This window comes from Saccoglossus kowalevskii, chromosome 9, assembly GCF_978046115.1.
Source record: "Saccoglossus kowalevskii chromosome 9, keSacKowa6.1, whole genome shotgun sequence".
In the NCBI taxonomy this organism is placed as follows: domain Eukaryota; kingdom Metazoa; phylum Hemichordata; class Enteropneusta; family Harrimaniidae; genus Saccoglossus; species Saccoglossus kowalevskii.
In genome coordinates, this window is record NC_140649.1 from 38,791,921 (window position 1) to 38,804,757 (window position 12,837).

Consider the following 12,837-nt stretch of genomic DNA (forward strand, 5'->3'; position numbering starts at 1 on the left):
TTTTGGTAAAAAGTGATATTTTCGACTTCTTGTAAAAAACCGCAAGTCCAATTGCTTTGATACAACATATATAGGTACTACATGTGGACCTCTCTCAGATTTGTTCATTTCGTGATGATATCTTCAATTCTCTAATTTTGGTGAATATTTTTGTAATTTTTAGTAAAAAGTGATATTTTCGACTTCTTGTTAAAAACCAAAAGTTCATTTGCTTTGATATTACATATATAGATACTACATGTAGACCTTTCTCAGATTTGTTCATTTCGTGATGATATCTTCAATTCTCTAATTTTGGTGAATATTTTTGTCATTTTTGGTAGAAAGTGATATTTTCGACTTCTTGTTAAAAACTGCAAGTCCGATTGCTTTGATACTATACATATTGTTCATTTTCATAGCAATGTTACAAACTCCTTATTGATGTTATAATTGATTGCAACATAGCCATGCTACAAACTCCTTACCAATGTTATAATTGATTGCAACATAGCCATGCTACAAACTCCTTACCAATGTTATAATTGATTGTAACATAGCCATGCTACAAACTCCTTACCAATGTTATAATTGATTGCAACATAGCCATGTTACAAACTCCTTACCAATGTTATAATTGATTGTATCATAGCCATGCTACAAACTCCTTACCAATGTTATAATTGATTGCAACATAGCCATGCTACAAACTCCTTACCAATGTTATAATTGATTGCAACATAGCCATGTTACAAACTCCTTACCAATGTTATAATTGATTGCAACATAGCCATGCTACAAACTCCTTACCAATGTTATAATTGATTGCAACATAGCCATGTTACAAACTCCTTACCAATGTTATAATTGATTGCAACATAGCCATGTTACAAACTCCTTACCAATGTTATAATTGATTGCATCATAGCCATGTTAGCAACTCCTTACCAATGTTATAATTGATTGCAACACAGCCATGTTACAAACTCCTTACCAATGTTATAATTGATTGCAACATAGCCATGTTAGCAACTCCTTACCAATGTTATAATTGATTGCAACATAGCCATGTTAGCAACTCCTTACCAATGTTATAATTGATTGCAACATAGCCATGTTACAAACTCCTTACCAATGTTATAATTGATTGCAACATAGCCATGTTACAAACTCCTTACCAATGTTATAATTGATTGCAACATAGCCATGTTACAAACTCCTTACCAATGTTATAATTGATTGCAACATAGCCATGTTAGCAACTCCTTACCAATGTTATAATTGATTGCAACATAGCCATGTTACAAACTCCTTACCAATGTTATAATTGATTGCAACATAGCCATGCTACAAACTCCTTACCAATGTTATAATTGATTGCAACATAGCCATGTTAGCAACTCCTTACCAATGTTATAATTGATTGCAACATAGCCATGTTACAAACTCCTTACCAATGTTATAATTGATTGCAACATAGCCATGCTACAAACTCCTTACCAATGTTATAATTGATTGCAACATAGCCATGTTACAAACTCCTTACCAATGTTATAATTGATTGCATCATAGCCATGTTAGCAACTCCTTACCAATGTTATAATTGATTGCAACATAGCCATGTTACAAACTCCTTACCAATGTTATAATTGATTGCAACATAGCCATGTTAGCAACTCCTTACCAATGTTATAATTGATTGCAACATAGCCATGTTAGCAACTCCTTACCAATGTTATAATTGATTGCAACATAGCCATGTTACAAACTCCTTACCAATGTTATAATTGATTGCAACATAGCCATGTTACAAACTCCTTACCAATGTTATAATTGATTGCAACATAGCCATGTTACAAACTCCTTACCAATGTTATAATTGATTGCAACATAGCCATGTTAGCAACTCCTTACCAATGTTATAATTGATTGCAACATAGCCATGTTACAAACTCCTTACCAATGTTATAATTGATTGCAACATGGCCATGTTACAAACTCCTTACCAATGTTATAATTGATTGCAACATAGCCATGTTACAAACTCCTTACCAATGTTATAATTGATTGCAACATAGCCATGTTACAAACTCCTTACCAATGTTATAATTGATTGCAACATAGCCATGTTAGCAACTCCTTACCAATGTTATAATTGATTGCAACATAGCCATGTTACAAACTCCTTACCAATGTTATAATTGATTGCAACATAGCCATGTTACAAACTCCTTACCAATGTTATAATTGATTCAGGGTAAAGGTATAATGCGTACATGGTGGGTGAAGGATAAAGACCCTAATATCAAACCGGAGAGTAAAATTGAAGGCTATCTAGATATCAACCAGATTGTCAGGGATGATAAAGACAATAATGTGAAGAAACTGTCACTTGAGGAAAGAAGTGACGATCTCAGTTGCCAGAATATTTCACTACCAGGTGAGTTTTGTTCAAACCACTATCAAGAATAGCATTTGCTATATAGCACCACAAGTGTTGAATAGCTGTATAATATTTTCTTTTGTTTTTCTTCTGTCATTTTTAATTTAAAATGATCACAATGAGTTCTTAATCTTATTTGTTTTATTTTTTCATAATTAACTAACATTGCTTTTCCCATTAGCAGTTATCATATAACCTTTAGCCTTTTTAATTTGTTGAGGAAGGATTAATTTCACAATTGGTCCTGATATTTTAAGTCTTTAAGGGACGACGTCAAAAGATCAATGTCGGATAAAAAACTTATTTGCTTTAGTTTGGGGGTGGGGGGTTTTGACCTCAAAAAGTTTCCATCCTACAAAATTTTTTAATGAAGTCTAAAAAACCTTGGAGTATTTGTAGTTCGTTTTTTTCTATCCAATCATAGACAAAAATAACAGAAAATGAAAAAACAAACATCCAAGAGGAGAAAATGGTTTGGTTCGAGTGTAAATATGTGCGTCAAATGAGGTCAACTTCAGGGCATGGACCTAGAGCAAGCGCAGAACCCAGAAAAGTAGTTTGCGCATGCGTATATTCCGCTTCATTATTAAACCAACTGCTATGCCATACTACTGTCCGATTATCAATTTGTATTTAATGGTGGATGTAGTCTGACGCCATGATCAATATTTATCAATTAAGTTTCAGTGGGGGGGGGGGGTGGAAAAAAACTAAAAGAATTAAGTTTTTTATCCGACATTAATCTTTTGACGTCGTCCCTAAAAGGTTTTTGTTGTTTAACCTTCAAAGCTAGTAATTTGAATTTTAACTAAATTTTAACTGAACTTTTACAGAAAACATGCAACGTTATGTGATACTTGTAACTTGAAATTTGCTTCATAGTTAAATTAAAATTATCCTAGTTAAAAATGACCTTTGCCAAGCATGCTTCTTAAACATCAAATAACGATGACGTGGTAAGTGGAAAACAATGATAGATTCACACTGGATAGTTCCTATTTAGTTTTTTTAGATATAAGGGTATTTACAAAGTATCTCATCATTCAATTAAACTGAATGGTATATCAGAAATATAGGGCAATGTCAATAACTCAGTTGTCAAATTGCACCATGTTTTACCAAATTCAGACATGTTTTGACATTTACCTTTACCAATAGATATTCACACTTTGATTAAGATCAGAAAAACAGTTGACATAGGTCATTGGAAAGGCATGCCACTGGAAACAAAATACAGTTTTCAAGTGCCAGTAGACGATGGACTGCTCCGTTCCTGTAGTAAAATTGTTTGTGTGAAAACTAATAAAAACATGCCTGTTGTCTCCTGAAGTATTTGAAAGGTCTAAGTGGGGCTTTGTACCAGACACTTTCAGATAAGCTCAGTCGATTACATGTGTGACGTTGAAAAAACATGATTATCATTATCGCACAATAGTTTCGCCATTTTGTTTCCTGCCAATTGATGACAAACTGACTTTTAAATACGTTGTGTGTGTGAAATATGATGCTATGACCCTGGTAGGATCATGCAAACTTGTTATTGGGATAGAATATCTTCATTTTGGTGGCAATTTATCTCTGTTTTTTTCATGTAATCGCATTATGGGAATGTTTAGGAATTAAATAAATCAAAATGATCATAGAACATGGGAGAACAATAGTATCCTCTCTTCTGTCCTGTTACCTTTATGCTGGTGAAGAATAGTCAAGACAGGCTTATTTGCATAGAATTAGCATATCTAAATGATCAGTAGTAAGCTTGGTGGACCACAATTGTAGAGAGAGAACACTGCCAGTTTCAAGACAGGCTTATTTGCATAGAATTAGCATATCTAAATGATCAGTAGTAAGCTTGGTGGACCACAATTGTAGAGAGAGAACACTGCCAGTTTCAAATAATCACAACTATCCTTCCTCAATAAGACTAAAATGATTTTCTAAATACTAACCTCTATCACCATGGCAACCAATTGTGTATGATTTATTTCTCCCTTTGTCATCATAACCAAATTCCCCTTTCCCATCGCTATCAAATTAGGTTCCATAGAAGAAAAAGAAACAAATGAAGGACCAGAGATGGGTGGGTTCAAGCAGTATGATAAACCAGCCCACCTGTTTTTACCACCCCTAGATAACGGAGGTCTGAATATTCCATTGGATAGCGATGTAACAGAACACACCAGAGTGCCTTCACCAACTGACAACACTGTGCCAGTCAACATATCACATGTGGTTACATCATCAAATTTGAACAGAGCATCCCTGCCACCAGTTGAAACAATTACAATGAATGGAGCAGTGCCGCCTTCAGTTGAAACAATTGCTGACATAGCAAGTCCAATGGAGAATACAGAAAAAGCGAAAAAGAAACATAAAAAGAAAAAGAAGCACAAGGAAAAGAAAAGAAAAGAAGAAAAAGAAACAGTTCAAAATTATTTGGGCAGCGGGACGCTAAAGGATAACGGTGACGTTAAGAACGGACAAGTTAGTGTTGTGTTTAATGAAAGCACGCAGAAATTTGGAAGTGCTGAACCCTTAATAGGAAATGATTTAGAAAGTAAAGTTTGAATCAAAATCACTGCAAATATTGACCCTGCCCTGTGCTTGCCAATAGGTGTATACCCATTGCATAATAATTATTTTTTAAATTGTGATAAAAAATTTTATTTGCATTCCAAGAACCTTTTTAAATCATTACATGTTGGTACATTCAGGAAATTATTCAAAAACAGTTTAACACTGCGAAAAAAGTGAATGTGTGACTTTTAGGGCTTGTAAATAATGCTCATTTTAAATTCATATATTTGTATCAGGGCAAGAGCTTAATCAAATAAGTATATAAGAACAATTCATTATTAGTAATAATTGCAGTAACTATGACAATAAATATAATTAAGGATTCATATTATAAGGGTGTGTAACTTTGTACATAATCAAAGAAGATCCTATTTCCTATCAATCAGACATATTTAAAATGAATGGTATTACACTTAGAAAGGTTTGAATGCACAAATTGAAAGGAGTGATAATATCGCTGTATTCAAAAAAGTAATATGTAAATAATATACACTTTGTGAATATGCAAAAACTAACCAGTTCTTTGAAAGACTTACCATGCTCATACATTTGTATTTCACGAAATGTATATTAGTTAATTCTCTTGACTCTACTTCAATTTTCACCATATATCACACAGATTGCATAGCCTTATATTATACATTGTAGTTACTTCAATAGTTTTAAATTAGTAAATGCAGTGAGGTATATTATAAAATGAAATAGGTCTCATGTACTGTAAGCATTGCTACACAACAATAATGTTTTGAAAAATATGGTGCAAACTGTTATACATGTAGTTTTATCATACTTCATAACAGAAGACATGTGATCAAAATGAATGAAATGTAGATTCAGAATATACAGGTGTTGTTTCCAAGTTACAAAAGTTGACATTATTATTAATGTTGATTATTCGTATATGGTAATGCCTGAGACAAAATTTGATTTATAGAGTTTTTGAAACTTGGGCAAACTTATCCATTTATAATCATTGCCGCTGTAACATTGTTTAAATCAGATTTATGTGCTGATACAGCATACTGGTAATTTTTACACACAGAGCAGAGAGTTAACCAGTTTATTAACCAGTTTTTAGCTCCGCTGTCGACATTGTCGAGCGGAGCTTATCATATGAGTGATTGTCCGTCGTCGTCCGTGTCAATGTTTTACTTTTTCGACTTCTTCTTGAAAACTACAAGCCTGAATGCTTTGGTGTATATGTACCTTGGGTAGACCTCTCTTAGGTTTGTTCATTTCATGTTGATATCTTCAATTCTCTAATTTTGGTGAATATTTTTGTCATTTTTGGTAAAAAGTGATATTTTCGACTTCTTGTTAAAAACTGCAAGTGCAATTGCTTTGATATTACATATATAGGTACTACATTTGGACCTCTCTCAGATTTGTTCATTTTGTAATGATATCTTTAATTCTCTAATTTTGGTGAATATTTTTATCATTTTTGGTAAAAAGTGATATTTTCGACTTCTTGTTAAAAACCACAAGTGCGATTGCTTTGATATTACATATATAGGTACTACATGTGGACCTCTCTCAGATTTGTTCATTTTGTGATGATGTTTTCAATTCTCTAATTTTGGTGAATATTTTTGTAATTTTTGGTAAAAAGTGATATTTTCGACTTCTTGTTAAAAACCAATAGTTCAATTGCTTTGATATTACATATTTAGATACCACATGTAGACTTTTCTTAGATTTGTTCATTTCGTGATGATATCTTCAATTCTCTAATTTTGGTGAATATTTTGGTCATTTTTGGTAGAAAGTGATATTTTCGACTTCTTGTTAAAAACTGTAAGTCCGATTGCTTTGATACTATACATATTGTTCATTGTCTAATGATGTCTTCAGTTCTTTAATTGAAATGTGCATTGCTAACAGCGGAGCTATCTCAGCCGATAGGCTGCTAGTTTTATTTTTATGTTGTTTGAAGTATTTTAATAAGTTTTTATTTTGTTCCGCGTTTTTGTAATCTCAAGAAGTAGCAAGAATTATTTTTATTTGCTTGTAATTTTGTTGTGATTTTGCATTATATTTTTCAAAACACGTTCTTCCCATATTTTAAAATGTGGTGTTTTAAATGCACTGCATTGATCTGCCTGCTTTAATTAATAATTAATTAACTGTTAGGGAATATGAAGTACTAACAATATGAGACACATGATAACTTTTCATGACAATGACTTAAACAATAAATGGTGAGTTAATTTGCATAATTACCGTTGTCATTATCCAGTTATGCCTGTGAGCTGACAATACAGTAAGAGAATTTTTACCTGATATAATGTACATATATAAACACGTTTTATTTATATACCAATAATTACCTAAAGACATTATTTATATTTTTTAGTTTTTAAACTTATATTAACATAAAAATAATAATCATCAATTTGATATCTATTTTTCTACCTTAAATGTATAATGATTGCAGACTATCAGTGTTTGTATTGTTCATATTCAAAAAAAGACATTATGGTGATCTTCTCAAACATATTAGATATTCAAAGCCAGCTTAGGATGATGTGTTTCTTTTCACTGAAGCCATTTTAGCCAAATCACCAAGGTAACAATTGTATTAAATTGATTATGACCAAAGGTGATAGGAGAAAAGGGCATGCAACCGAGGTGGCATGAGATAAACATATCAATGTTAGTGAGACATATAGACTGTACTGTACTGTGTGCTGCCTTCAATGGAAGCACAACTACAGTGATTTGTGATTGGTCATAACAAGGTTAATTGACACTTGCATGGGACACTAGTTTGAATTGCGTACATGGTTATAAAAGTTGCATGCCCTTATCTTATCTACCTTTGCTATGACATATTGAGACTAATTTGAATGCTGTCTATAGACGTAGATTGTGACACTTCTTATTTCTCAAAGACTTTCACAAAGATTTTAATTTGAGTTGGGTTTTACCACTTGAATTTATGATATAGTATTTTCATTGCATCTGAATGCTCCAGTTTTTTTCACACTGTACTGTAATATAGTACATATTTACAAAATAAAGTGTTTTCTAATGAACAAACAAATTCATACTAGTTATGTGTTGCGCTGTTATGGATACCAAAAAAAATTTTTAATTGAGCACAAAAATGATCAGTCTTCTTGAATTGTAACACCAGCCAAAATGATATGCATATAGATTTGTAGACTGCTACTAGGAGAGTGACTGTGGTGCAAAACACACAATGGCAGTCTTTGCAGTTAGTGTGTCTCTGTGCGTTTGTCCACCTGTTCTACAGATATCTCAAGAAACATATGTTGGTTTTTGTTGAAACTTGATGCATAGATGCTCTGGGGAGAGTTAAGTTTTGAGTTAAATCCATTTATATCAATTTCCTAATTTGCATGAAGATTTGTCAATTTTTGGCTTTTCCACTGATATCTCAAGTACTAATCATTACATTTCAATGAAACTTTGCACATAGATGCGCTAGGACTATGCACACACCTAATTATTTTTGAATGAAAATCTGTGTTATTAATCATCTAATTTGCATAATAATTCATAATTGTTCAGCTTTTCCATTAACATCTCAAGTTCTTATCACATTTCAATGAAACTTGGTACATTGGTGGCTTGACATTGCGGAGAACTTATTAGTTTTACATTAAAATCTGTGCATAATAATTACCTGATTTGCATGATAATTAGTTTTCAGCTTTTCATCAATAGCTCGAATAATTATCTTTTTCCAATGAATATTGGTACATAAATATACTAAGACAATGTAACTAATTAGTTTTGGGTTTATATACTTAATAGTTTACATTTTGGCTTTCCATCATTTTTTTTAAAGGCTTGGTCATAGCACTGCACATGAGTGACATTTATGTTGATAAACATTGTTTTTCCCACAATCAAATGCGCTCTTCTAATTGAGTTTGTATGAGTTTGGCCTGGGCGTGACTTGCACTAACTATTGCCAGTGTGAGATATAAGTCTACTTTAGTGTAGCATTGGACCATGATAGTCTACTGAGTCTACGATGTGAGATACAAGTCTACTTTAGTGTAGCATTGGACCAAGATAGTCTACTGATTCTACAATGTGAGATACAAGTCTACTTTAGTGTAGCATTGGACCAAGATAGTCTACTGAGTCTACGATGTGAGATATAAGTCTACTTTAGTGTAGCATTGGACCAAGATAGTCTACTGATTCTACAATGTGAGATATAAGTCTGCTTTAGTGTAGCATTGGACCATGATAGTCTACTGAGTCTACAATGTGAGATATAAGTCTGCTTTAGTGTAGCATTGGACCAAGATAGTCTACTGATTCTATGATGTGAGATACAAGTCTACTTTAGTGTAGCATTGGACCAAGATAGTCTACTGAGTCTACAATGTGAGATATAAGTCTGCTTTAGTGTAGCATTGGACCAAGATAGTCTACTGAGTCTACAATGTGAGATGCAAGTCTGCTTTAGTGTAGCATTGGACCATGATAGTCTACTGAGTCTACAATGTGAGATATAAGTCTGCTTTAGTGTAGCATTGGACCAAGATAGTCCACTAATTCTACAATGTGAGCTGGAAGCCCGCTTTAGTGTAGCATTGGACCAAGATAGTCTACTGAGTCTACGATGTGAGATATAAGTCTACTTTAGTGTAGCGTTGGACCAAGATAGTCTACTGATTCTACAATGTGAGATATAAGTCTGCTTTAGTGTAGCATTGGACCATGATAGTCTACTGAGTCTACAATGTGAGATATAAGTCTGCTTTAGTGTAGCATTGGACCAAGATAGTCTACTGATTCTACAATGTGAGATACAAGTCTACTTTAGTGTAGCATTGGACCAAGATAGTCTACTGAGTCTACAATGTGAGATGGAAGTCTGCTTTAGTGTAGCATTGGACCAAGATAGTCTACTGAGTCTATGATGTGAGATGGAAGTCTGCTTTAGTGTAGCATTGGACCAAGATAGTCTACTGATTCTACAATGTGAGATAGAAGTCTGCTTTAGTGTAGCATTGGACCAAGATAGTCTACTGATTCTACAATGTGAGATAGAAGTCTGCTTTAGTGTAGCATTGGATCAAGATAGTCTACTGATTCTACAATGTGAGATGGAAGTCTGCTTTAGTGTAGCATTGGACCAAGATAGTCTACTGATTCTACAATGTGAGATAGAAGTCTGCTTTAGTGTAGCATTGGACCAAGATAGTCTACTGAGTCTACAATGTGAGATATAAGTCTGCTTTAGTGTAGCATTTGACCAAGATAGTCTACTGATTCTACAATGTGAGATAGAAGTCTGCTTTAGTGTAGCATTGGACCAAGATAGTCTACTGATTCTACAATGTGAGATAGAAGTCTGCTTTAGTGTAGCATTGGATCAAGATAGTCTACTGATTCTACAATGTGAGATGGAAGTCTGCTTTAGTGTAGCATTGGACCAAGATAGTCTACTGAGTCTATGATGTGAGATGGAAGTCTGCTTTAGTGTAGCATTGGACCAAGATAGTCTACTGAGTCTACAATGTGAGATAGAAGTCTGCTTTAGTGTAGCATTGGACCAAGATAGTCTACTGAGTCTACAATGTGAGATATAAGTCTGCTTTAGTGTAGCATTGGACCAAGATAGTCTACTGATTCTACAATGTGAGATGGAAGTTTGCTTTAGTGTAGCATTGGACCAAGATAGTCTACTGAGTCTATGATGTGAGATATAAGTCTGCTTCAGTGTAGCATTGGACCAAGATAGTCCACTGATTCTACAATGTGAGCTGGAAGTCTGCTTTAGTGTAGCATTGGACCAAGATAGTCTACTGAGTCTATAATGTGAGCTGGAAGCCCGCTTTAGTGTAGCATTGGACCAAGATAGTTTACTGAGTCTATGATGTGAGTTATAAGTCTGCTTTAGTGTAGCATTGGACCAAGATAGTCTACTGAGTCTACAATGTGAGATACAAGTCTACTTCAGTGTAGCATTGGACCAAGATAGTCCACTGAGTCTACGATATGAGATGGAAGTTTGCTTTAGTGTACCATTGGACCATGATAGTCTACTGAGTCTACAATGTGAGATATAAGTCTTCTTTAGTGTAGCATTGGACCAAGATAGTCTACTGAGTCTACGATGTGAGATGGAAGTTTGCTTTAGTGTAGCATTGGACCATGATAGTCTACTGAGTCTACAATGTGAGGTATAAGTCTGCTTTAGTGTAGCATTGGACCAAGATAGTCTACTGAGTCTACGATGTGAGATATAAGTCTGCTTCAGTGTAGCATTGGACCAAGATAGTCCACTGATTCTACAATGTGAGCTGGAAGTCTGCTTTAGTGTAGCATTGGACCAAGATAGTCTACTGAGTCTATAATGTGAGCTGGAAGCCCGCTTTAGTGTAGCATTGGACCAAGATAGTTTACTGAGTCTATGATGTGAGATGGAAGTCTGCTTTAGTGTAGCATTGGACCAATATAGTCTACTGAGTCTACGATGTGAGATACAAGTCTGCTTTAGTGTAGCATTGGACCAAGATAGTTTACTGAGTCTACAATGTGAGATACAAGTCTGCTTTAGTGTAGCATTGGACCAAGATAGTCTACTGAGTCTACAATGTGAGATATAAGTCTGCTTTAGTGTAGCATTGGACCAAGATAGTCTACTGAGTCTACAATGTGAGATGCAAGTCTGCTTTAGTGTAGCATTGGACCATGATAGTCTACTGAGTCTACAATGTGAGATATAAGTCTGCTTTAGTGTAGCATTGGACCAAGATAGTCCACTAATTCTACAATGTGAGCTGGAAGCCCGCTTTAGTGTAGCATTGGACCAAGATAGTCTACTGAGTCTACGATGTGAGATATAAGTCTACTTTAGTGTAGCATTGGACCAAGATAGTCTACTGATTCTACAATGTGAGATATAAGTCTGCTTTAGTGTAGCATTGGACCATGATAGTCTACTGAGTCTACAATGTGAGATATAAGTCTGCTTTAGTGTAGCATTGGACCAAGATAGTCTACTGATTCTACAATGTGAGATACAAGTCTACTTTAGTGTAGCATTGGACCAAGATAGTCTACTGAGTCTACAATGTGAGATGGAAGTCTGCTTTAGTGTAGCATTGGACCAAGATAGTCTACTGAGTCTATGATGTGAGATGGAAGTCTGCTTTAGTGTAGCATTGGACCAAGATAGTCTACTGATTCTACAATGTGAGATAGAAGTCTGCTTTAGTGTAGCATTGGACCAAGATAGTCTACTGATTCTACAATGTGAGATAGAAGTCTGCTTTAGTGTAGCATTGGATCAAGATAGTCTACTGATTCTACAATGTGAGATGGAAGTCTGCTTTAGTGTAGCATTGGACCAAGATAGTCTACTGATTCTACAATGTGAGATAGAAGTCTGCTTTAGTGTAGCATTGGACCAAGATAGTCTACTGAGTCTACAATGTGAGATATAAGTCTGCTTTAGTGTAGCATTTGACCAAGATAGTCTACTGATTCTACAATGTGAGATAGAAGTCTGCTTTAGTGTAGCATTGGACCAAGATAGTCTACTGATTCTACAATGTGAGATAGAAGTCTGCTTTAGTGTAGCATTGGATCAAGATAGTCTACTGATTCTACAATGTGAGATGGAAGTCTGCTTTAGTGTAGCATTGGACCAAGATAGTCTACTGAGTCTATGATGTGAGATGGAAGTCTGCTTTAGTGTAGCATTGGACCAAGATAGTCTACTGAGTCTACAATGTGAGATAGAAGTCTGCTTTAGTGTAGCATTGGACCAAGATAGTCTACTGAGTCTACAATGTGAGATATAAGTCTGCTTTAGTGTAGCATTGGACCAAGATAGTCTACTG

At 34.5% G+C, this 12,837-nt stretch overlaps 1 protein-coding gene across 2 annotated transcripts in view; it reads left to right on the forward strand.

Moving 5' to 3' along the window:
* LOC100369936 (atrial natriuretic peptide receptor 1-like) overlaps positions 1-8,045 on the forward strand; it is a 91,537-nt gene extending 83,492 nt beyond the window's left edge. Inside the window, exons 20-21 of one of the 2 annotated variants that reach the window (XM_085503505.1) lie at positions 2,236-2,419; positions 4,461-8,045. In XM_085503505.1, coding sequence (XP_085359631.1) covers positions 2,236-2,419; positions 4,461-4,990 — 714 coding nt within the window. In that variant the 3' untranslated portion in view covers positions 4,991-8,045. The remainder of the gene's footprint in view (positions 1-2,235; positions 2,420-4,460) is intronic. The other variant, XM_085503506.1, reaches the window with a different exon arrangement.
* Positions 8,046-12,837: the final 4,792 nt, after the last annotated feature.